This window comes from Pavona decussata, unplaced genomic scaffold, assembly GCF_977016875.1.
Source record: "Pavona decussata unplaced genomic scaffold, jaPavDecu1.1 SCAFFOLD_130, whole genome shotgun sequence".
Taxonomy (NCBI): domain Eukaryota; kingdom Metazoa; phylum Cnidaria; class Anthozoa; order Scleractinia; family Agariciidae; genus Pavona; species Pavona decussata.
The window spans coordinates 2,891,873-2,917,500 of record NW_028145544.1 but is presented as its reverse complement, the minus strand read 5'-3'; the positions used below and the strand labels follow the sequence as shown (position 1 = coordinate 2,917,500).

The following is a 25,628-nucleotide window of genomic DNA, read 5'->3' as shown; positions in this document are numbered from 1 at the left end:
CTGTTGTTCGTTCTTTTGTTCTCTCGACCAACTATTTAAGACGTTGCAAACGGTGCAGTTGCCCCATGAATCGATCATAGGAAGCTGCATTCTAATCGATCGTATTCTAATTGATCAAGCACTTAGGGACAGTTATTAAAAGACAGTTTAGACAGCCGGTGTTTAACAAGACCACGTTCTAAGCCATTTTCAATTTTGCCAATAATCATATCTAAACATTGTCTGCTGCTGATGGTAATAAGAAGGCTTGCGTTCCAGACTAGAAAACTATTTATCTGCTTAAAATAGACCACCCATTGACAGATTTAGAGGCCCACTGATTGTCTTTAGCCGGAGCCTAAGTTAGACTCTGTTTAAATAACTGGCCCTTTGTTTCTGAAACGAACTTAAACAATGACTTTTGTTCAAAAAGTGCTGAGTCGTTTCTATGACAACGTGTTTGTCGAGCCTTCAACAATCACTGGCTTTAACAATAAACAAACTTTGAAAAGCCTTTGCATTGTTTACTTATCGCGAAAACACACGAAACCATCTGGCTTTAATCCCTAGAAAAATAGAAAGCTTTTAACTCACAAGCAAAGAGATTACGGTGCTTTGTTTGAGCTCTTAAACCTTAGCCACTTCAAACGAAAAGTCCTTAGCTTACATGACATGCTTTAAAAATAATTACCAAACCTGCAAACGCATTGTCAACAGGTTTCACGGAGAGATCAATTCCTTATTTCTCTGTAAGGTCTCAATCCAATTTAAAAGCGACAGTTATTGAGAATATGAAAACATTAACTCGGGGAACTTGCCTTAATGGATCTTAAATTACATGAATCAGAGGCAAATTAGCTAGGATGTCCAAACGAGATAAAAGCGTTTATTTTTATAATTAATAATTTTTCCAGAGTTAAACAACAGTTGATGTGGCGTTGGCCCTACACGAATGACTTAAATATAAGACTATCGAGCAATACTTTCCTATGGTTCTGTTTATTAACTAGCTTTTGGTCCGTTGGTGAAATCCTTAAGTGTGATCATTATATATAATTGGATAGCACTTTACTGTGGTGCTGTTTATTGGCTGTCCAAGGAAGTTTTATCTCTCGAGTCTGTGGATGAAAAATTAAATTACTGAACAGAACTTTGTTCTGTTTCTCTTCCGTTTATCACGAGGAAAAATTTTACATTCTTTGGTAAGTTTTAATTTTTAGTTCGTAGAGTAATGGTAAATTTGAAAAACATTTTCAGTAATTAGCAAGTAATGAGAATTGAGATAAAGCATTGACCTTAATCGTTTAATTGAGCTGCATTGACTCGAGTCGTCCATAACAATTTTCCGCGCAACTGAGCAACCGAGTGGCGAGTCAAACAAAAGTTGGCCCAGCAACACGAACATCTTGGACAACGTTTACTGACCACTTAATCGCAATCTTTAGTCATTGTGGACTACTTTTGTAAAAGAGTACAATCGATTTAACCAGGAAACTCATTGAACCAAAGCAAACACACGGTGCTTACGTTTTCTTCACTAAAGGCGACCGAGGCTCTACTGAGGTGCCAAGTTTGTTGAGAGCTACTTTCACTCGGGGTTTTACTCCATTAAGTGATCTTATTGCCAGAGAATTGTTTTCATCTGCAGTGGTCTATGGAGGACAGACGCGATAGTTGCACAGAACTGCCATCCTTGCGTGGAGTTCTTAAAAAGACAAGCAGCCAATTAAGGCGGCGATCGTCTCCACCACAACCTTTTCAGCTTCCCTTCGAAGACGACAACTACGGCATGAACCCGGTGGCTCCGAGTTTTGAAAACTCGTTCAAGATGGTCCCCGACATCACGTTCAATTCCGAACGAGCCCGAGTACTCGCCGAAGATATCTTGTATAGGATTTTCCACGGCGTGAAATATGAGCAAAAGAAATGTAAGGAACTAGTGGTGAAAGCCAGCGAGGAACTGAAGGAATGCGTCAAGGGTTTGGGATGTAATAGATTCAAGTTTGTTTGCGTGGTATACCTAGGATCACTGCATAGCCAAGGAATGGCCATTACTAGCCGCTGTGTGATGGATCAAAGATACGACAGATGTACAACTGCTTCTTATCGCAATTCTTCTCTGTATGTTGTAGCCACGATTTATGGCGTGTTTTGCGAGTAGCTACTAACACTTGCGTAGCCATGGATTCGGTACCAGAACGTTTTAATAGAACCCACATCTTTATAATTCACACGGGTAATTTTCCGCTAACCTTCGGAAATCTTCGGGAAATCTTCGAAAAAATTACGATGCTCCGTCATTTTAGTGAACAAATATCAGCTTGAGCGTAGGAGATGCTCGGCATATCTTCGGGCAAACTTCGGATGATGATTCAGTAACCTTCGGACGTCCTTGGGTGGCTTTAGCTGTTTTTAGAAGTGGAGCCAGACATGGTTTTTTTCGCCTGCTTAGAGGTAGCACGAGCTTGACTTGTTTAGGTTGAGTTTTGCGCCGGCTATTGGACGGCAGTCAAAAACTCGAGCTTTTCTTCCACTTGGAGGAACTTGGTGCCTTGTTATCGATCTTCGAACATAACTTCGGGTGATGTTCGGAAACCTTCGGACGTATTTCAAGTGACGTTCATGTTCTGAGAAAGCGGAGACCAGGTCAAGCTTTTCACTGCTTGGAAGATACACCAATTAATGTATAAATGTATATCTTTTTATATATTTTTAATGCAGTTGATTTGGTTTTAACATCTTCACCAGTTGATAGTTGAAAATAAGTAGGAGCAAAATTGATTAATAAATAAAAGTCCACGAAAAGTTGTTACACAGACTGGGGTCAAGAATCCATATAATCTCCAATCCTCTGCTCACAGTATAAGGCTTGGGAAACCGGCACTGTGCACTCGCCACAGAATTTGAACATCATCAAATCACGTCCTACACTCGGAATTCGAATAACATGGTTAATTTTTTTGTATAAAAGTTTTAATGCAAGGGAGGGGTGGGTGGGGGAGGGATGGAGAAGTGTCACCAGCGGCAGCATTCCTGAAAGTAAGTTCATCTTCGTCTTTTTTTTTTTTTTTTCGTATCCGCTCTCCAATCTTATCAAGACTATCAAAGCAATTTATCGAAATCTACTCTTAAAATGCATTAGCAATTGTCTAACAGACTATTCGGATATAATTTAGCAAGTACTTGAAGTCACACGTTCGGCATTGAAATGAAAGCTACCGAGCATAACATGGAGAGGAAGTACTATTTCCTCTTTTGTTTCATTGAATTCTAGATTATTATTATTATTAAATGTTTTTTTTGCATGGTCCTCAAAGTTTATAAGAGTGACAAGAGTCTTCCTCAAACAAATGTTTTTGTAATCAACACGCCTTTCTTAATTACTTTCCCTGTTGGGCCTGGGTTGGTTGTTGGTAGGATTAAAACAATAATTAAGCTATTTTTGTTTGCTCTCGACAACCGAATTTGAATTATAAAAGAAGGCAAATCAATCGCCTGGATAATTACTGTACCGCCGAACAAAAGGCTCTTCTAAGCCAAAATAAACTAACGCTATTGCCTGTCAATCATAAAACGAAACCAGATGACACTTATATCAAGGCAATATTTACAGTAGTCACTAGTCGGAGAGTATTTGACTAAAATAACTAGTAAAATCAGGCTCAAACAGGATTACTGGATATTACCAGCTGTAATCAAATATTTTAGCATAGCGGGCAAGATTTCCGCACAGCCCCGTCATTAATTATGCATACAGTCTTTGTTCAAAGGAAACAATAGGGATAACAATAGTGCGCCGTTGGGATTACTTCGCTTTGTTCCTCTTAGTTTTATATTTTGTTTCTAAGTCTATATGGGCTTTGCCGAAATCTTCGAATTTTAGGGAAAAAATACGGAAAATCTAAACAAAATTTGACAATTTTAGCAATTTTTACGCATTTTAATTTGTCCTCGCTTTAAAAATGTTTAGAATTGAGTGACATGTTTTCGCATGGCCGTAAAAATAAAGGCAGATTAACCAGTGGTTTTTAATCGCGACTGTCGTAAACTATCAAAAATAAAGTATTTCTTTACCTTTCTTTTTGTTTTACGTTCTATTTTTGCTGCTGTCGTTCCTAAAATAAAGCCAGAGGTTCTCGCTAACATAGACGTGCAGGCTTCATGTGTTACGGTATCTGATATTTCGTCTACCTCCGGCGTATCTCGAAAAGCGCGTAGAGCGCTACAATGCTTTGTCAGTCCTGGTGAACTTCGTAAAGGCTGGCATCTTACAATATATGCCAATATTGCTCGTCTTTAGGGCATTCTTGCACCCAACTGGCGGACATTTCACGGACGGCACGTTTAGATTGTGTTCCTTGTACTATTCTGTTCACCATTCGTAATCCGCAAGGATATTGGGCGACTTTAAAAGGTGATTAAACAATAAAGGCTTGGAACGATGGGCGAAGGTCAGTCAAATTACAGACGTAGTAGCATGGCATTGACAAAGGGGAAGCGATGGACGAAACAGCAAAGGACGCAAAAATAATAAGACGACGATTCGGAGCACAAGCAACAACTACACGATTTGAAGTCGGCCAAGACTCGTTAATGCTCTATAACTCACTATAACATGGTTGCATGGGGCTATGACGACGAGAATACACAAACCGAGACAGGCCAATCAAGGGGCGAAAATGACGCATTTTCCCGTGAAAATTACAAGGCAAGTGCAACGCACAAGAAAAAATTACCTCTGCATTGTTATGTAGATTTTTAAAGGCTTACAAAAAATAAAATATATTTGTTGAGGGGTAATTTCCAACAAATCTCTCGTAGTCTAGTGGTAAAGCAGATGGACAGGGAATCCAACGCTAACAGTAAGGCTTCAGTTCAAGGCACGGTATGGTAGGTAGACCGAAAAAAAAAGAAAGAAAGAAAGAAAAAGAAAAGCGTTAGGGGGCTGGGGTAGAGAAATGAAGAAAATGGGATTGGAAAAATGGAGAGAGGAGAGGAGAAAAAGTCATGACTAATGTCGTACCCAGATCTCCCACGGTCAGGCAGAGGGGAGATCTCACATTTCGTCATTCCCGAACCGACGACTGAGATCGGGGTACGAGATTAAGTCATGACACGACGAAACCCTCTTTTATTACCGCAGTAGGTATTATTTGCAATGTATATATGCAAAACACATGGGAATAGGTTATTGTCTTTTAAAACAATGAAGCGCATACATAATTAATACATCAGCATGCATAATTAATGTATGGGGCTGTGCGGAAATTTTTCCGCATAGCGTCGAAGCGCTTAAATTGCGCTTGATTCCCGTACCATCAGCATTCTCCGAAATGGAGCAGCTAACAGATTATTTATTGAGTTTTACTCTGCGTTCATCTTCATTCTGGTTTGCTGTGCTTGTGGCTGTAGGAGTTGCCTTCCTTGTCCAGTTTGTGATTGGTTGTATCCAAGAGAGGCGTAATGCAGCTAGATCAGTCGCCGGTATACCTGGGCCTCCTGGTCATTGGCTTAAAGGACACCTCGACTACGTAAGCTTGTCTCTAAACTTTATTAATTAGCTTTGTTCATTGCTGCTAATAATACCTGAGTACAATTTAATAAATTTTCAAACATGTCAACTTGAGAATCGAGTACAATGTACTAGTATTACAAAAGAAATAGCATTACGTAGAAGCTTGCTAGAGAGCTCAGCTGAATCATACTTCGGGATTTCATCAACGGACAGTCAACAAATGATACGGTAATTTGGCCACTGAAAACCGGGCACAAAGACCTTGAATCTGGGTTTACCTCGGTGTAAGAACCTGACAGGTTTTTCTTTGTGTTGTGGGTTATTGTTTTCCTTCTCTGTATTGTTTCGTCATTTTGTTTTCTTTGTTTTACGTCAGCTGAGGTTTTAAAGGTTTTTACTGACCGAGGCAAAGCCTCAAATCTATTCCAAATTATCTTATCAACTCAGTCGATAAAACAAATATTCTCTTCCACTCCACCCCCCTACCGACACAGCGCCACAGCTCCTTTAGAAACTAGAACCCTTATCTAGTGTAAATCGAAGTTTGGTCTTTCGTTACAATACAATACAAAACAATATTTATTTTGCCATATGCAACATTTACAGATGGAAAAAAATAAATAAATATTGATGTAAGAAAATAAATGGCGAGAAAACCTGAAACAAACCACGAGGCTTATGACAAGTCAGGCTTCCTCACTTAAAATAACTAATCTTATATTAGAATTACAATATGGACTTATGATGACCGCGCACACGTACACACACACGCACACACATATTAAATAAGTTAGTTAAGAATTACAGCCTTACAGAAGTTAATACCTAGAGAGAAGAAATTCTTTAAGCTTTCTTTTGAAAGAAGCGGAGGAGGGAGAACTAGTCATGTCAGAATTTAGCGAATTATAAAAGTTTGGACCTTGAAAGTAGATTGAAAACTTCCTGGTGTTCGTTCTGCACAGTGGCAAGCGGAAGGACTGAGCATTCCTAGTATTATAATTATGGATTTGACTATTCAGTAAAAAAAAGTTATTGAATTTGGAAGGGAGTGTAGAGTTCGTTGGCAGACAATTGTCCTCCCGAAATAAAATAAACCATTTAACCAAAAATTAACTTTGTCTGCAAGCACCACCGTGACAAAATAAAAGTACCGGATCCTGTAGTGAAGGATCTAATCAGGAAAAAAATTGTATCTGAACAAATAATCTAAAAAAGAGCAAGGCTGATTTCGCGGCCAGGGAAATATATTTTTCAAACATACCCTGAAGAGGAAAGGCTGTGCCTTTCGAAATATTATACTTCCCTGACCGTACGTGAAATCAGCCTTGATCATTTTTAGATTATTCATTTAACCAAAGGTCGAAGTTATTGTTACGCGAGATGCCCTGGGGCAGACCGCGTCAAGGTTTCGGTCGAGTATCTTTGTTTTCTTCTATACTGCCAGGATAATCTGTAAGATTTAAGTACAATTCAAAGTGTTCGTTTCACTTTGTATATGTACGGAAAAATTTTCGTTGATTTCATGCCGATCACGCTTATGCATTTACGTACACCGGATTTACGTACGGGATCCGGAAGATACATCAAGCTCTCTATATCATTACTGCGCAATATTCAGATTAATGCGGTTTACAGTAATCAAGAATAGTAACTGTCATTCTAAATATAAAATATGAAAACGGAATCCTATTTATTTTACAATTCATAAAGTTAAGAATATAGCAATCCAGAAAATCCACCAAAAGGGGGCCGAATTCCCCCACCCTCCCTCCCCCACGCAATGTAAAATTCACCGTAAGGCTTAGAAAGACAGACTTTAAGAGGACTTTTTGAAACGATTGATTGCATTTGATTGCATAATACCATTCGGAAGACGGTAAGAAAAACTTTTTAAATATACGAGAAAAAAGGGGGACCGCGGTCCTCCCCCTCCCCCCCCCCCCCTCCCAGCCAGCTAAATCCACCCCTGGCAATATTTATTTACGGCCCTAAAAAGAATCAGTTACGTTACAGATTTCAGATTTTTTTATTTATGCACTATTTCAATAGTTAAGCACAAACAGGAAATTACAATACATCACAAAAGTAACATAAAGACAACATTAAATTACAAAAATCATCAAAGGTAAAATGTGCGCAGTGACCAAAGGAGCTTAGGCTTTCGAGTTGGTCACTGCCACGTGCAGCTAACTGGCGTATAACGTGCAACTATAACAAAGTAGCACAAAACAAAAGGGGCACAAACTCTATAAGCTATAGAGGCGCTATCCTTTGGAACGGTGTCTCGACTCACTTTATTTGCCAATTTGCTGATTTTTATCGTAAAGTGAAAAAGGACTCTTACTTTAAGGAACTTGATTTTAGCGCACAGTCGGCCCAGTCGCTGCCGAGGCACTACCAAGATTTCAAATGCTACTGAATATTTTACATTTTATGCCTTAATTGCTGTAGTCAATTGTTTTGTGTTCTGTATGTAATGTTATCACCATTTTAATACAGTTTTATACTGTAATCAGTTATTTTCACACGACCCCACAAGCTCTGAGCTTTAAACCCCATCGTGTTTAAATAAAAAATATGTATGTATGTATGTATGTATGTATGTATGTATGTATGTATGTATGTATGTATGTATGTATGTATGTATGTATGTATGTATGTATGTATGTATGTATGTATGTATGTATGTATGTATGTATGTATGTATGTATGTACATTCATGAACTAGCGATCAGCAGATGTTTTTTTACTCGAGTTTGCAAAAGTATTCCATAACTCTTGCAGTGCAAACAATTCAAAATCATCGCAGAGGTGGTCTGTTAAGTGGGTCATCAATAGGTTATCATAGGGGAGGTATTTACATCAGGAAATTTAGATATGGTTTAGGAACGGAAGGAAGAGACAGTTAAAAGTTTTGTACACACTGGAACAACAGATAAATATAGTCCGCCACTGTGTTAACGAAAGGAGTCTGTGTTGTTTAGCTTGTGAGCAGGTTCCCAAGTGGGGTACAGGGAGAAAACAAACATCGAGCTTGGAGAAGAGGCCCCCATACCGCACTTCTCTCGTCGGGCCTATACTCCACTTGGGTTCACTGGACTTCACCCGACAGCATCGATTTACAAAACTAATCAGAAGATATATTATTGGTATTCGCGGACAAGTTGACAAAATAGTTCTAGAACCTCTTCTAAAGGAGTGACCTGCACTATTTGCAACGTTTTACATGGTTGGTTGAGAGGACAAAAGAACGAACAACAGAACAATGCTCCCAACCCTAAAAACCAATAGGTTATCAGGGTCCAGTGAAAATAGAGCTTTTGAAAGGTGACTGAAAAATGCCCCCTTAATGTACGATTTAGCATATTTTATGTGGGTTCGTGGAAATTGGTGAAATTTAGAACAGACTAATGTTAAATCGCGTCGAAATTTTATAGCGCCTTAATTTACTAAAATAAGCTATTTACTGTGATAAAACATTCTGTCCACAGGCGAGATTTGACGGAGCCGGCCTTGTGTTTCACGTGAAGTGTGCCACCGAGTTCAAGACTTGTTATCGCCTGTGGTTCGGTCCTCTAAAGTCGGCGCTCATTCTCTGCCACCCGGACACCATTAAAGTGATTCAATCTAGCAATGCACCGAAGGAGAGATTTGTATGCAACCTTGTCAGACCGTTTATTGGTAAGTGTTGTTTGGTGGAGTTGACAGTTGATCGAGGAAGACAACTTCTACTATATAAAACTGTAAATGGTTTGAGCCCAGGGCCCAGTTGCTCGAAGCATGGTTAGCGCTAACCCGGGTTAAATACCATGACAACCTATAGGTTTTAATACCTCTTAACCAATGGTTAGCGCTAACCATGCTTCGAGCAACTCAGCACAGGAGTCATGTCATAAGTACGTAAATTTTGATCATCCGTGTGTGTGTAGTCCTGAGAAGGACTGTCTACATGATACCGGCGCGACTTTCATTCCGGCCGGTACGAGTTCACTCCGGTTCCCTCCTATGGCTTTAAATTCGTTTACATGATACCAGCACAATATATCTCACACCGGTGCGAGTTCACCCCGGTCACTGCACTGGAGCCAGATTTTCATTCCGGTATGAAAACTCATTTCGATGTCACACTCCCGAGAGTCTGGAACGGGTAGCGCATGCGCAATGTTCGAAATCTAATCCAATTTGGCGTCACAATCAGTATGAAATCACAATGTCATATCACTCTCAAACTCACACTGGTGCGAGTTTTCACATGTAAACATCCCCTTATACACCATGGTGAACCCACCGGTTAATTTCCGCGCGTTCTCATGTGACAAAGCACGTCACGTGGTACAATATCAGATGATAACAGTCACCCGATTTTTTCGATAAGAACAACAAAGAAAGAAGGTCATCATTGGTTGATAAAATCTAGTAAACTAGTTAGCTTCCATTTATTTAGCTGCAATCACACCGTGGTCATTACAGGCTTTTTTGTCTTTTATAATTACACAGTAATGCGCGCGCATTTCAGAAATGAATCGGAGGGTTATAGAGCAGTTTCCAATTGAGTGTCGTAAAACCCAAACCAAAGTAATTACTCTGGCCAACCACAACAGATGTAAACAACACAACGGGCCAATGAGAATTCGAAGCAAATGCATGTAACTGGCGCCAAGCGCGGGAAAACGCGTGCGGCCAAAACACGATTGGTTTTGGTTTGGATTCCCATTGGTTGAGAAAGGGGCGCGTGGTTTGTAAACCAACCTCAGAGCGTAGTAATGCAAAACCAAAGCAAACGCGAAATTATTTTCGACAATCAATTGAAAACCACTCTAAAATAAATAAACTGCTTTCCGGCTTGCTGGTATATCGGATGATAATGCTCTCGGCTGAAAGATTATCCTCAAAATTTCCAAGTTACCCTCGAAGCTTCGCTTCTCGGCCAACTGGGCGCCTAGTTGGCTATCTATCATTTCGTATCCAACGCGCGCTCGTGAAATAATAGGCTATTTCCTAGTTGCTTTGAATCTCATTATGGAAGCGAGGCTAAGTGCAAAGTTTTCTTGTTATGAAATTAGTTTTCATTCATATGCAAACAAAACTAATTTTCATATGAAAAGCTTTGCACTTAGCCTCGCTTTCATAATGAGGTTCACAGCAACTCGGCAATCCAATTGTTAACTATCCGAGTTTGAGTAGCCAATCAGAGCGCGCAAAAAACAATATACACCGTTTCTTTTTATACTCAAAGTTAATATCGTGTAAAAAGAACCAATCATATCGCGTGATGACTTTTAGATACATACCAGGAGTTGCTCATGAGTTGATTGTTTTCTTTTCAGGGGATGGTTTAGTGACGTCGGTAGGTGACAAATGGTTCCGAATGAGAAGACTTCTCACTCCTGCTTTTCACTTCGAGATCCTTAAGCCATACGTCAGGATTTTCCAGGAATCCACTAATATTCTTTTGGTGAGAAAGTAACAAAGCATTTGTGGAACTTTTTAAAGGCAACCTCCACTCTGACAACAAACTTTGACGTTACATATTTGGAAACGTCTAAATTCTAAATTTTAATTTGAAAAGCAGAAAAACATTCAAGTGTGCTAAAAAGGAGATATAATTATCGTCTATTTTCGCTTTTATATTTCCCGCGCGCCTCCATTTTGGATTTTGTGACGTCATACGGTTGCCGCTATTGTCAGTGAGCACAAGTTCTTTTGTGTGAAACAATTGAACAACGGTATTACGGTATTTAAAGGGAAAATCAGCGATAATCAAATCCTGTTTTGTCCGACACAGAAATATTATTTCCATGTTTTCCAACAAAATGTAAAATAAGATTTTACTTTCAACAATCTAACGTAACTTATTTCAACAGTGGAGGTTTCAAAGACTGACAACTTTCCACTGAGGTCGATTTTAAATAGAAGTTAACGAATTCTTATCGGAGATTTTTTTTAAGGGTAGTTGAGTTAACGAGTCAGCAGTCGGCACAAGAAGTCATATTTGGGTTGTCTTCGATTGGCCTGTTCTAGGAAAGGAATACAAAGAATGATGACTAGAAACTCCTCATAAGAGGAGTTATTGAATTTCCAAATGGTACGTCCTCCAAATTTTACCTTAAAACAGAAATCTAACAGTTATCACTTCATTTCAAGGATGAGGTGGCAGATCCACAGAATGGTTATGGAATAATACCGAAAAATAAGACTTATCCGAGACAACTTGGCCTGAATTAACTTTCACTGGTGTGAAGAGATCAGATTCCTTTTGAACTGTACCGTGGGACCTTGAATAGTTCATTTATCTTCGCCGAGGGACATTTGCCACGCCAGTTTGTTTGCAAAAATGTTAATTAAAGACAGTGCCTACTTTTGTTACTGTGCATACGTTCTTCGCATCTCGAAATACTTGAGTTTCCTATGGGTAATGCCTACTAATACGGAAATATTTTTGCGCGGGTTAAAACTATGCAGAGAAAGCAGAACTCAGCAAGTGCTCTTGGTATCCTAAAATAAAATTGGGGGTAACCATACATTTTTCAGAGATATTAAAGCTTCAATATGGAATTAAACGCCGTACATTGCTTTCCACGGCCACCCCTAATTTTCTTTTTGGATTCCAATGACCCTTGCTAAAATCTCTATTCCCGCATAGTCATAAACCGCGCAAAAATAGCTCTGTATTAGTAGGCACCGTCCTTAATGCCTGGGTGTTTGGCAGGTGGGGAGGGGGGATTTGGTATTGCTGGATATGAGTGATGAATAAATTATTTCAGATAGAAAGTAAATTAACCTGAGTGAGGGAGACAAGAAGGTCATTTATTTTTTTGACGAAAAGTACTTTTGCCTGATCCAATTTTTTTCGCAGAGCACTCGCTACCTTTGTAGCGAGGGCTCTGGGAACGAGATTGTGCCTGGTCATGAACAAGGTGTAGCTGCGCATGCCCCTCATGCATTAACTCAATAGGGACACAGCGGCAAAACGAGTGGGCATGCAATCTTACGCGGCGAAATGGCGGCATTTTTAAAATTGCCATTGTTTGTTTTCGTTTCGCGGGATAAGCCCAACTCAAAATAGATAAGGTTGCGGCTTTGAGGAAAGGTTCCTTCGAACTTCCTCCATCACATATCTTATTCAACAACAAAAAAGTATTGTGGTAACAGGTGTGAATTTGCCGATTGAAGTGGAGCATTCGTGACCGATTCTCGCTCGAATCGCTCGAATCACAAATCTGCGGAGCATGCGCACTCATTTTGCCGCTGTTTCCTCAATAGGCCGTTTCCGAGTTGCTGTGAATTATAGAAGCGAGGCTAAGTGCAAAGCTTTTGATATTAAAATTAGTTATGTTTGCATATGAATGAAAACTAATTTTCATAATAAAAACTTTGCAGTTAGCCTCGCTTTCATAATGAGGTTCACAGCAACTCTGAAATGGTCTATTTACCTCACGTTGCAGGAAAATTGGTCCCAACGGGAAAAAGGTCAGGTTGAGTTGTTCCATCATGTGAGTCTGATGACCTTGGACTCTATTCTCAAGTGCGCTCTCAGTTACAGGAGCAACTGCCAGATCAATCGGGAGTGAGTATTGTGAATGTTCTCTTTTCAGAACAAATAAAGGGAGATTTAACAAACAAAGATAAATAAGAACAACAATGTGAAATGAGAATGATGTATTATTCAGTAAGTGACACAGGCATACTCGGACAAAGGAAATCCGAGTGCTCCTAACAGGAGTCGAACCTAAGACCTTCCGATTACTAGTTCGGATACTCTACCACTGAGCTACAGGAGACTCGTGGGAGCTAAGGCCATTAAACTAGGTTCATGGGACAAACATCCTGCATACTGCTAGGATTAGAATGTCAATGTGTGGCATATGCGCAATGGAAATAATATTATGGAATATGTTAACTAAAGCCAGGTGAATAAATGAGAATTATGTATTCAGTAAATGACACAGGCATACTCGGAAAAAATCCGAGTGCTCCTATCAGGAGTCGAACCTAAGACCTTAGTACCTTAAATGTTCCATATTCGGGCCCAACAAAAAAGCATAGCATTCTGAGAGTCACGCCACGCCTTACTATCAATACTTTCACAGGATTTGTTTTTTTTAGGGTAGTCATAAAACATACATAGCACAATCTATTTTTAAGAAATCGCGTATAATTTGACTGAAAACATATGCACAATTTTTTTTGTTAACAATGCTATTCATAAGTTTTCATTCACCACAATTCAAAGAAATCAGGCAATAAAATTAGACATTGCTAGGGTATTCTTTGTGTATCGTTAGCTGGCTAGCAAGTACTGGAGAAATGGGCAGTATAAGACGTCAAACAGTCTTAAAACCGGTACACATCTCCACAAGTTTATGCTTACAAGGCCATTTGAATAGGCATAAGGTCACAACATTTCTTGACTTCTTTCAGTGGTTTTAACCGTTTTCTAGATTATTGTGAAGCTTGCATGTGAAGTAAAACGGCAATAGAAGACGACCCTAACTTTGCGTCTTCTTTTTTCATTCAGAAAGCAGGATCCTTACATAGTGGCTGTGTACGAGGCATCGAATCAGATTCTGAACAGACTCATGTAAGATTACTCGCGATTTTACTATACATTCCTCGAATGAAAACGTTTTTTTCTCAAGCGAAAAGAAAAGAAATAGAATGTAATCTCTTTTTTCTGCCTTGTTTCCAGGAATCCCCTTCTTCATGCGGAGGAAATCTATAAATGGACCTCAGAAGGAAGGAAGTTTTTTAAGAACTGTGACTATGCTCACGCCAAGGCGGGTGAAATTGTTAAAGCGAGGAGAAAAGCCCTTCAAGACAGCGTAAGTGCACTCTCCACATGGCTGCGACGCTGCCGTGTATTTTCTGTCCTAAAACCTTGGTAGTTTCAGTCGGAAGTCGCGATTGGGGCCTGTTTCTCGAAAATCCCGGTAACTTTTCGGGCCCGATATCAAACATTCAAATCAAAATCTAAATAATGAAAGCGCGGATTCTAGCTAACAAACCAGTCCATTTTGTTTTGTTAACTGATAGTTTTATCATATTATCTGCAAAACTATTGAAACCTCGATCTTGAATGTAAACAACAACAACTTTCCGCGGGCCCGTTAATTATCGGGACTTTCGAGAAACGGGCCCGGCCCTGGTTTTAAAATGTCGACTTGCACCTTTTCAGGCCAGATGGACCGAGATTACGAGTGCTTTCCATTTGCCAGAGCTGGCCGGTGAGTCTGTAATTCGAATGCGTCATTTTGAAGGGATGGTGCTGCAAACGCTAAAAAATAATCACTCCGAAAATGGTACACGCTATTTTGAAGAAATTTGAAGGACGGAGCGTAAAGCTTATCCTTCAAATTGGAACATTCCGTGTACGAACTAACCGGTCTGGACGACAATTCTGACAAATGGAAAGCGCCCTACGAGTGAGTACATTTTTGTCAGAGATTGTAGAGAGGACGGAAAATCAGAGCCCGCGTGTAAATCGTCTCCCGCGAGTAGATGCGTCACCCGCAAGTAGACACAAGTTGCTGGAAATCATAAAAAGCCGGGAGGAGGAGAAGAAGAGAGGAGGGTTTTTCTTCCCTTTACCCCATCCTCTCTTCCCCTCCCCCCTCCCCCCTCCTCCACCCCCAGACTACCTGGCTCACGATTTCCAGTGCAAAATGTCGTTTTAGCCGTGGGCCAGGAGCCATAACCTGATTATGTTAATCAGGGTCCAGTTGTTCAAAGCCCGATTAAGGTAATCCTGGATTAACAAGAACTTTGGTTCAAGTTTAATTACACAACAATAAAGATTTTTCAAAAAGATTTTTGTCCCTCAGTTTGTCCCTGTAGTGCAGGCGGTATCTCACCTACGAAACAATTAAAACCGTTTTGTTTTTCAACAGGCAGAGAAAGAAAAACTACGAAAAAAGAAACATTTGGACTTCGTTGACATCCTTTTAGAGGCGAAGGTATGAGAGAAATATATGCTTAGATTGGAATTTACCCCTTCTGTTTCGAAATTTTCAAATATAGCTTGTTCCTAATCGGATCGTTAGTGGTAGTGGTTTAACGTAATATGTCAAAGGGCTTCTAAGAAGCGCAATACCTGTCGAGTTTTCATGGGCGAAGTAGCTAAGCGTGTATGTCATTTTCCACTTGGGCAATATTGAAAAGAAAGTTGTCGCGTTCTCCGAAGATAATTTTCTATGAACGTAGTCTCGGCTGCTCAAGCCACTGAGTTTTAAAGGGACTCGGTGTGTGCTAGGTAGCTAAGCTTAGTGGCTTTAAAACATCGTTGGGTAACGTGAGAGCAGGGCCATTTAACTGGATTCATGTGACAAACATCATCTCCAGTTTAATGACCTTAACTTCCACGAGACCCCTGTGTTCTGTCGCACTTTGTAATAATCATCGCACTTTGTAATACCTGTCGCACTTTGTAATAAAACTGTCACACTTTGTAATACCTGTCGCACTTTGTAATAACACTTGTCACACTTTGTAATAAAATAGCTGTCGCACTTTGTAATAACAAGTTGTCGCACTTTGTAATAAGCTTTCAAATTTCCTCTGAATAGGATATTTGGTAGAAAATGTATGACTTAACTAATCCCCCAGGGCACAAATACGTTCTTCCTTGATATTTTACTCTGCATACTTAACTGAGCGGGACGAACGCGTTTTCCACGCTTCTCCCAATTGTTATTTTGGAGATCACATAGCTTGTTTAGCAACGATGGAGTGTAATAACTGAACAGAGGGGATATAACTCCAGGTAAAAATAAAAAGATGAGCGAGAGGGTTGAGTCCAAGGGTAAGCAAGGGAGACGGAGGCTTCAAGTGACTCGATACTTGTTCTATATGAGGCTTTTTTTTTGGGAGGCTAGTCACAAGATTTTAAATAGGTGCTACAATCGTGGCATAAAGTCGGGATACCTTGGACACCATTAGAAGACAAATACCACAGTTCTCCGAAATATACACGCAACGCAGTATAAATGGCCGATAGCTCTGCGCAGTAGATGCAACCACGGTAAATAATCGAATTTATAGTTATATCGTTCTTCACTTGGTGTGTGATGAGGTATTAGTAGATGGGAGTTGCAGTGAGGGGTGGGCCAAGAAAGAAAAGACTGGATAGATTCTATCTATATACTGAATATCTGATGCATTATATCCTCACGCTTGGAGGAATGGTCCTCGTGCCTTTTTGACGAAGAAACTCATTTTTTCACTGCTGCCTCTGGATCAAAATCCAGAACTGATGAACACTTCAGTGAAATTGCCATGAGATCTGCAAGGGTTTCTCCACCAAGGGAGGAATGTGAATCATTCTTGAATCTGTTTTGGGCTGATTATGCCCTTTCATAGCTTAGCAGCGGAGATATGAAGAACCAATACGATTTCTACCAAGTGTAGTCCATCTTAGAGATCATCTTTGTCGGGTTTCTTTGTTAGAAGGGTGGTCCACAGATCTGGGTATGCTTACCTCTTGAACTGAGTATTAGCCAGAACCTTCAAAAGGATCCACTGGGGTGGAATGGATGCAATGTGACCGCCTTTCTCTTCGAGCATTAGTCGAAACCATTGTGTGAGATGTGCAAATGCCTCCTGCCCTAGATCGATGAAGTCACTTTGAGGTGTGGGTCATGCATAGTAGTTAGACTAGCATGTCTTTAACCACTTGGTTGGGAGCAGAGAAAAACGTTTTGCCCGGGATTTGCAAGAGAACACCAAATCTCTCCTTCTGTCCTGAGCCAGCTGAGAATCATCACAGGTTGCTTTCCAGTTTCTTCCTCTCTAAAATCCCACGGAGACAAGCCTCTTTTATTTTCATCCGCAGGAGATGCCATTATATTTCAAATTCGAATCTTTATTTAAGATCTTAAGACCCGTTGATAAATACCTTTTTTAACACCTGAATTAAGTTATCATTTACAAATTAAACATGCAATAGGGTCATTTGCACGGTAAATTAGACTAATACCGAGTCAATGGAGCGGCTTAACAAAACCGACTTTTAAAAGTCCTTACTCGTGATGAGAAAGTAACGATACATCGTAGTCAAGACCTAGACAATTAACATTTGCGAGAATCGTGGAGGAGAAGGAATTTTTTCTTTTTCATCCCCTCAATTTAGTGTGCAAAGTAAAATATAAAAGAAGAACGTATTTGTACCCTAGGTGATTAGTTAATTCACTTATTTTCCACCAAACATCGTATTCAAAAGTAATTTAAAAGCTTATTACAAAGTGCGACAACTTGTTATTACAAAGTGCGACAGCTTCATTTATTACAAAGTGCGACAACTTGTTATTACAAAGTGCGACAGCTATTTTATTACAAAGTGTGACAAGTGTTATTACAAAGTGCGACAGGTATTACAAAGTGTGACAGTTTTATTACAAAGTGCGACAGGTATTACAAAGTGCGATGATTATTACAAAGTGCGACAGAAGACCCCTGTAACTCAGCGCTAGAGAATTAGAACTAGTAATTGTAAAGTCTTAGGTTGGGAGAACTCGGATTTTCCGTTTCCGAGTACGTCTGTATTACTGACTGAAAATTAGACTTATCATTTATTCACCAGGCTAAGAAATAAAACCATCACATTCCTTTCACAAGTTGAATACAGTTTCTTCCTTAGTCTTTTCTGTTTCACTTGTTGATCATCATCATCATCATCATCATCATCATCATCATCATCATTATCATCATCATCATTATCCTTTTCATGTAATATGTCAACAGGGTATCACACGTAAAGAGCCCTTCGCGGTAATGTTGCATGATTGCTTTTGTTTGATTATTTTATGTTTTCAGTAGAGAAAACAAAGTCTAGTTTAACTTTGATTAAAACAGGTTGTTATTGTTTTGATTAGGATGAGAACGGAAAAAACCTGACTGATGACGAAATTGTTGGTGAAGCAGTGACGTTTATGTTTGCTGGGCACGACACAACAGCTAGTGGTATGTTTTAAAAATTTCGATTTGGGAGAGTACAATATTGATGATTGCAATTTTCTGTACTTTGCAAAGTTACCGTGCATTTTATTTCATGAAATCAAAATAAATCACCTCTGGAAACTTTTACGTCCAGAATTCTAGACTAGAAATACATAACGTTCTTTTTCGCGATTTGGCGTAAGGCTGTAGATTGAGATACCGCGTCGTATAAGAGATTTACCTAAGAAATAATTCAAAGGAGAAATTCGCCGGCTTCTCTCCTTTATTCTGGTAAATGAAAATGACTATATTGAAACGCCTATTATAGTACAGAAAATAGGTCTCCCCAATTAGTTGCAACTCGTTAATTTTACTCGTGATTCTTTACCTCCCCTCAATTCTATTTGTTCTGTCTTTGATTGTAATAACTGTAATAATATTAATTTTATCCTTAAACAGTTGTAAGTGTGGCCCGCCTAGATTAGCTCTTGCTACTTGCGGGCCAGTCTCTCTTTTTTGCTAAAGTTTTGTATTTTTGAATAAACTTGTAAACGTATTTAGTGTAGTGCTGTAATTGGAGGCCATTTTCCGATCGAATTGGAATTTGGAATGTTGGTTTTTAAGGGGAAGAGAACATCGGTGATAACACTGGGGATCGAACCCAGCCCACATTGGTAGGAGGCGAGTGTTCTTACCAAAGCATTATCCCTGTTCCTCCAGAAATGATGTAATATTCATCAACAAAGGAAAAAAAAAGTGTTAAATGTACGTTTTCCTTTTAACGTTTTCAGTCATTTCGTGGACATTATACAATTTGGCGAGGTATCCTGAACACCAAGAGAAATGCCTACAGGAAGTGGAAGAAGTTCTTGGGCACAAAGACGAGCTGGACTGGTAAGAATCATCTGTACTGAATATCTGTTAAAGCCACTTCAGTAACAGAATTGCTTTTTCGTTGCATTTAATGCCTCATCAGCCTAAACATAATTTTATTATCGCTTATTTCTGCTTTACATTTTCCCGCGCACCGCCATTTTGGATTTCATGACGTCATATTATTTCTCAATTATTACAAACAAAAGAACGCTTGCTTCCCAACAATAGTGACAACCATATGACGTCACAAAATCTTAACTGGTACCAAAGGGAAAATTTAAAAGCGAAAAATACGGTAATCGTATCCAATTCTTTTGTATGCTAAATTGCTCTCTCCGCTTGTTCATACTAAAAATTTGCAATTTAGTTTTAAGAGCGATTTAAAATCACGTTTACGGCAATCGGAAGAAATGACCACGTGGCCATGTTTATCCTTCATTTGCCACTCGCTGTTTTCAGTTTATCAGCAAAATTGAGTAGTTTTGGCGTTAGCATGAAAGGCCAGAAATGTTTTGCACTATTCTCATCTATGTACTAATTATTTCAAGAAAATATAAACGCGAAACTCACGTTTGCCGTTTGTCGTAAACTCTCTACTGTCTCAAACAATCTAACGTCGATTTGTTCAAAGAGTGGAAGTTCCCTTTAACAAGTGAGTTGCCACTGCAACACTTCTTTTCGAATAGTCCTCCTTTTATCAACAATGCGCATGCTCTGCTTGTTTACCAGGAAGCAGCTTGGCAAGCTGAAATATCTTCTCATGTGCATTAAGGAGACTACCAGGATCTTCTCCCCAGTTCCCATGATCGCCCGCACGCTGGACAAAACGTATGAAATAGACGGCCATTTGGTACCAGAAGGTAAATATCATGGAAAAAGAGAGACGTTAAATGCCAGAGTTTATTCTAAGGGTGAAGGGGGGGGGGGGGGGGGGTAAATCTGACTCTCGTTGTGCATAGGCCGCTCCACACTTGTAGAAAGTGAGATGAGCTTGTTATTAGTCCTGAAACCTCTTTCAAAAACACATAATAATTCATAAGCCCATTGACCTATCAAATGGTTGATAAAACATCACGTGCCGTGGTTTTAAAACCCGATAAAACCTCCTCCTTATTAGTATGCGGTGTTTAATGTTTTTCTCCTATGCTAATTTCCAGCGTTCACAAATGCGTCATTGTTATGAACTCTCTTGACACACGCTTTTCCAGGAATGTTTTTGAAGCCATTCAAAAAACTCGCAGTACGTGTTTTATCAGGCCTAAAACCACTCGGCTGCGCCTCGTGGTTTTGAATCCCGTTAAAACACTGCTGCTCGTGTTTTAAGCATTACATAATGTTCCTATTGAGCATCAAGTTCTAGAGAGGAAATTAGGATAACGAGAATCAAAGAAAAGTCTTTGACCTCGGCAAGATTTGGACTCATTACCTCTGGATTAAGTCTATTAGAGCTCTAGTCGACTGAGCCACGAGCTCAGTTAGGAGCAATTAAGGCGCGGGAGTTAAATTAATTGTTTATTCACAGCAATGGAGGAATTCTAGTGTGTAGAAAGTAAAATTAAATTATAAAGATGAATTGTGTAGTATTATGAGTCTCTACAACGTTTGATTCTAGCTGTTCGAGCACTCAAATGAAGCTTAGCAAGCTGGGCTGTTCTGTGGATCTGAACAAGCTGGTCCTCATTTGTAGCTCTCTAGAGTAAAGCTACTGATTCGTAATATCAATTGAAACTGTTCATTTTGCTTCAGTAGAAGGAAGGAATAGCTCAATTTTAAAGTCCACCCAATGTCTTAACTACCTCTAAGATTCAGATTAAACTATGATAAAAAGATTGGCGTTTTCTTTAGCGAAATGTCACCTCAAACTTCGGAACACTAGAAAACCAATTTCTTTTGTTTTCGAAGGGGCAAACATCAGCTTAAGGTATTAAAAAAACAATGCAACTGCAGGTTATCAGGGTCCAGTGAAAACGGAGCTTTTGAAAGGTGCAAATATAGTGGTTTTTTGGGTATTTTACCGAAAAATCTTATGTATTAAATTGCGTATTAACAACTTTTTTTATCTTGTTGTTCAAACCTTAGAATGCTTTTTTTTTTTTTCGATATTAGGATCATGGGTGATAACAAACATATACGCGTTGCATCGTAATCCGCATGTTTGGAAAGATCCAGAGGTTTGTCTGTCCATCTTGTTGCCTTTCGTGAATGCATAAATGAAGGGTTCAAAGAACAAATGCTAAGGCATTGCAAAAATCACTTTTATATGAATCAACACTTCAACTGTTTGAAATGAAAAGGTGCAATAATAAATAGATACATGAAAGAACTGGTTGACAGAAAATTGTTTTAAATGTCATTTTGTTTTGATACTTTGGTCATAGAAATGATAATGTTGACCTGTTTAATGAAACGTATATAAATTATTGAGACTTCATTTTATACTTTGAGTTGTCCTCGATTGAAACTATTTTACCGACAAATGTACAACTGTTATTGATTGATTCATTTATTTGTTTATTTTTGGTACCAATTTGCAGACGTTTGATCCAATGCGCTTTACAACTGAAAATTCAAAGGACATGTCGCCATATGCATTCATTCCATTTTCTGCCGGGCCAAGGTAAGCTGGAGAGTATTTCAAATTTATGGACTTTGTGCATTGTATATTTGTCCCAGCCACCATTCCTCCACAGACAATAGTTGGGGAGTTATTCATGTTTTTCAGTTCCGACAACAGATATCGCATATTTTTTCCTGTCTCTTCTAGGAACTGCATTGGACAAAACTTTGCTCTGACAGAAGTGAAACTTTCTCTCGCCATGATCCTTCGCAAGTAAGCAAGTCATTTCATAAATGTGTGTTTTGTTTAATGTTTAAAACATGAGCAGCTTCAAAAACAGCTTGAACGGCTTCAAAAACATTCCTAGTAAAGCGTGTGTCAATAGAGTTCATAACAATTATGCTTTTGTGAACGTTGGAAATTAGCATACGAAAACACACAGCATACTATTAAAAAGGAGGTTTTATCGAGTTTTAAAACCACTGCAGGTGATGTTTTATCGACCATTTGATAGGTCAATGGGCTTATGAATTATTAATGTATTTTGAAGTGTAAGAGGACTTCACTTGAAACGCAAATGGATTTTTTTTCAAAGGATGCTTTGGCAGCCTTTGTTAAACATGCAGCGTCGATGGGTACGTTTAAGTTCCCCTTTTAAGGCGAAGTTTCACAGTGATTTTGATGTTTTTTTTTATGAGAATGGTACAACATTACCTTCACTTAGCTACAAAATAATTCAGTAGAACGCCAAGAGAAAGTCAACTGAATTCTTGAAAGGAAAAACTCATGATCCGGCGTAGCGCATTTTGGAAACGAAAATGCGAGAACTTTAACCAAGTTACAACCCGTTCCTGACCAGTCCATTTTTTGTCTTTATTCAGCATATATTCATATGTTCGTTCGTTTCGTTCCTCCCTTTCTCCCCCCTCCTCCCCTCCTTCCCACTTTTCGTCTCATGCTCCTTCCCTTCCTCCCTCCCCTCCCTTCCTTCCCTAGGATTTTTTTATTTTTAAAAGAAGCTAAAAGTAATAATGTTTACCCTTTTTCAGTACTTACAGAACAAGGTGCTTTTAGAGTCGAGGATTCCAACTTCCCAATTAATTGATTAATTGCTTGATTGATTGATTGTTTGATTGATTGATTGATTGATTGATTGTTTGATTGATTGATTGATTGATTGATTGATTGGTTGATTGATTGATTTTTATATAGGTTCAAGTTATCAACGGATCCCGACAACGCTGTGCCGGTTGACGATCTGATTCCGGAACTGATTTTGCGAGCCAAGAATGGCATTCGGGTTAATATTTTACCACGTAGTTAGCACAGCACCCGGAAAACTCATGGATAAAAGGGTTTATGAAACCCAACACATTCACTTGTTAATTTAAAAAAAATCCTCAGTTGTATTTTTGTCGTGCAGTTGTCGAATGGAAGCGAAAACTGATTTCTTGAGAAGACCTAAGCTCACCTGTCTCTGTCAATGTAATTTTATGTAACCCTTCGTCATTGAATAAATAAAAAACAGCTTTGATTGATTTAACTTGGGCTTCCCATGTTGTATTGACGATGTTGCCTGAAGCTGGATGACGTTGAAAGAAGTTTGATTTCCATTGAACATCGTGTTCAACGTCGTCCAACAATTGTTCTCATGTGGGAACAACAATGTTGCATTTGTTTGGCCACCGTGTTCAACATTGTTGAACGCGCTCATGCCCACTAAGCTGACTTTGTATATGTGTATACATTGGCCATGATCTATTATTATTCCTTCGCGCGTTCCTGCGTCAGTGTTCAAGTAACAGTATGACAAACAAGCAAAGTTTTGAATCTCTCAACGACGAAAGCTTAAACACACTCAGGTAAATTAAGGCATGGGCCCGCAATTAATCACTCAAAGAGTGAAGGGGGTGATCTATCTCAGAACACTTTGGCAGTAGAAGGTTGAAACTTTGCCAGAGGCATATATTGACAAGTTGTGTCAATTTGGTGTTTTTTAATTATGTAAATGTTGTCGCGTGACTTTGCATGGCCACAATTTACTAAAAATAATGAAATCAAAAATGGCAACACTTTTCTTTGTGAGATATTTAACCTTAATGGTACAAGACAACTTGCAATAAATGCATCTACAAAACTGTGCCTGGAACCTGTTCAATTTTGAAATAATTTTTAAAATACACGGATTTTTCGATTAGTACCCAGTACCCAAAGGTAATTATCCCCCTACGTTAGGCCTTTGCTTAGAAAAATCTTAAGAAGGCCAAGCACAGAAGTGATATATTAAACGCCCTTAACATTATTAAAATGATAAATAAATTAAGGACACAAGAAAAAGTGTTGCCATTTTAAGATAAAGCTTTTTCTGCCGATCGAAGTCACGTGACCTAATTTGAATAATCTAAAAGTACCAAATTACTTCAAATCAATAATGTATGTACCTGTCAAAGTTTCATCTGTCCAAATAAAAAGTGTTTAGAGATAGACAGCCCCCACACTTTTTGAGAGAACAGTTTTGGGCCCTTGCCTTAATTCACGCGAGCAAGCGGTATTCCTTCAAATGGAAAGAGAAACGACAAAGGAGTAAGCATGTTTCCCAATGAAGCTTATAAACTGAAACTGTAAGACCAGGAAAGCGAGAAGATGGTCCGACGCGGAGGTCGGTCTCGCGCCATTTTTGGAGGTTTGTCTTCTAAGGATTCTGGATGGAATTTTCCCACAGCAGATTTGTCCAACTTTAAAAAAGCTTTCACAAACTGGAATCATAATAGATCACATTATGAAATTCGTTGAATTTGATGGGGCAAAAGCGTTTTCATGGTGCAAAAACATTCACGGATTTGCCACTCGCGCGAGCAACGCGCGACTTGCGTGTCATTTTCCATGAATCTTTGCACTGAAGTTTGGAACCCGTCAGTTCGGCCATCTTGTGACAAGAACCACTGAACATGTGACAGAATTTAAAAGGTCAGTAAACTTTTCAACTGCGCTTTTATGTTTCGCTTTTAAGAATCATTTTGTACTTTTGCATATATAGATAAACTTAAAACACCTAGTTTGCCTTTCAGTTTGTTGGTCCGGAGAAGAGAGCTGAAAGCTAGCATGCAGCAGAGCTAAGAAGGCGAACGGGTAAGCTTAACCTTTCTGCTTTGTACTTTAACGTGGTTAATGGCCATTGTTTCCTTAATAACTGGATATTAAAGAAAGGCTTACGAGACGAAGGGACATAAACTTCACTTTTATACAAAGGCAGAGATGCGAACCTCTGAAGATCTGAAATCTGGAGATTTTGTCTATTGAGCCCCCCCCCCCCCCCTTATTTTCCTACCTTCCCTCTCCCACCCAAAAATGATGCACTCACCCCCCCCCCCCCCCTTGATTTGGCACAAGAGTCGTGCTAAACAGGAGCATTTTTGTCCTGTTCTTTAATTGGTTGAAAGGTTATCCAATCATGCGCAGACAGTAGCTTATAGTGTATTTTTTTTGGTTTCTGTCAAAGTTTGTAGCAGATTGAGTGAAACAGGCCTGCATGCAAATGCAGCCACGACACAATATTTCTTCGATTTATGAAAAATTGGAGTTGAAATATTGGCTTACTTACAAATAAGATGCCAAGTGGCTTTTATCTGGGAGATTTAGTCACCTGTACGGGAGACTGGGAGATTTGTCCCGTATCCTGGAGAATTAGCATATATGCAAAGGGTTGGCGCATGTCATAAGAAACCACAGCACAACATTTGCATATCATTGATTTTATTTTAAAACTATAGG

At 39.2% G+C, this 25,628-nt stretch overlaps 2 protein-coding genes across 3 annotated transcripts in view; both read left to right on the top strand.

Moving 5' to 3' along the window:
• The window catches only part of LOC146468683 (cytochrome P450 4F4-like), a 61,385-nt gene that overhangs the window by 2,902 nt on the left and 32,855 nt on the right, over positions 1-25,628 (top strand). The gene's annotated exons all lie outside the window — the stretch shown is intronic.
• Positions 3,576-23,400, top strand: LOC146468684 (cytochrome P450 4F4-like). Of its 2 annotated transcripts, XM_085124503.1 has the most exons (15): positions 3,576-3,694; positions 5,263-5,510; positions 8,986-9,175; positions 10,822-10,949; positions 12,940-13,061; positions 14,013-14,075; positions 14,184-14,316; positions 15,382-15,447; positions 18,361-18,448; positions 19,216-19,318; positions 20,030-20,160; positions 21,407-21,471; positions 21,835-21,917; positions 22,065-22,130; positions 23,070-23,400. In XM_085124503.1, exons 2-15 carry the CDS (start codon positions 5,313-5,315, stop codon positions 23,179-23,181), a joined length of 1,548 nt encoding a protein of 515 aa, XP_084980629.1. In that variant the 5' UTR covers positions 3,576-3,694; positions 5,263-5,312; the 3' UTR covers positions 23,182-23,400. The 2 variants fall into 2 exon arrangements, with proteins under 2 accessions (XP_084980629.1, XP_084980628.1); XM_085124502.1 differs by lacking the exon at positions 3,576-3,694 and having other exon boundaries at positions 5,251-5,510.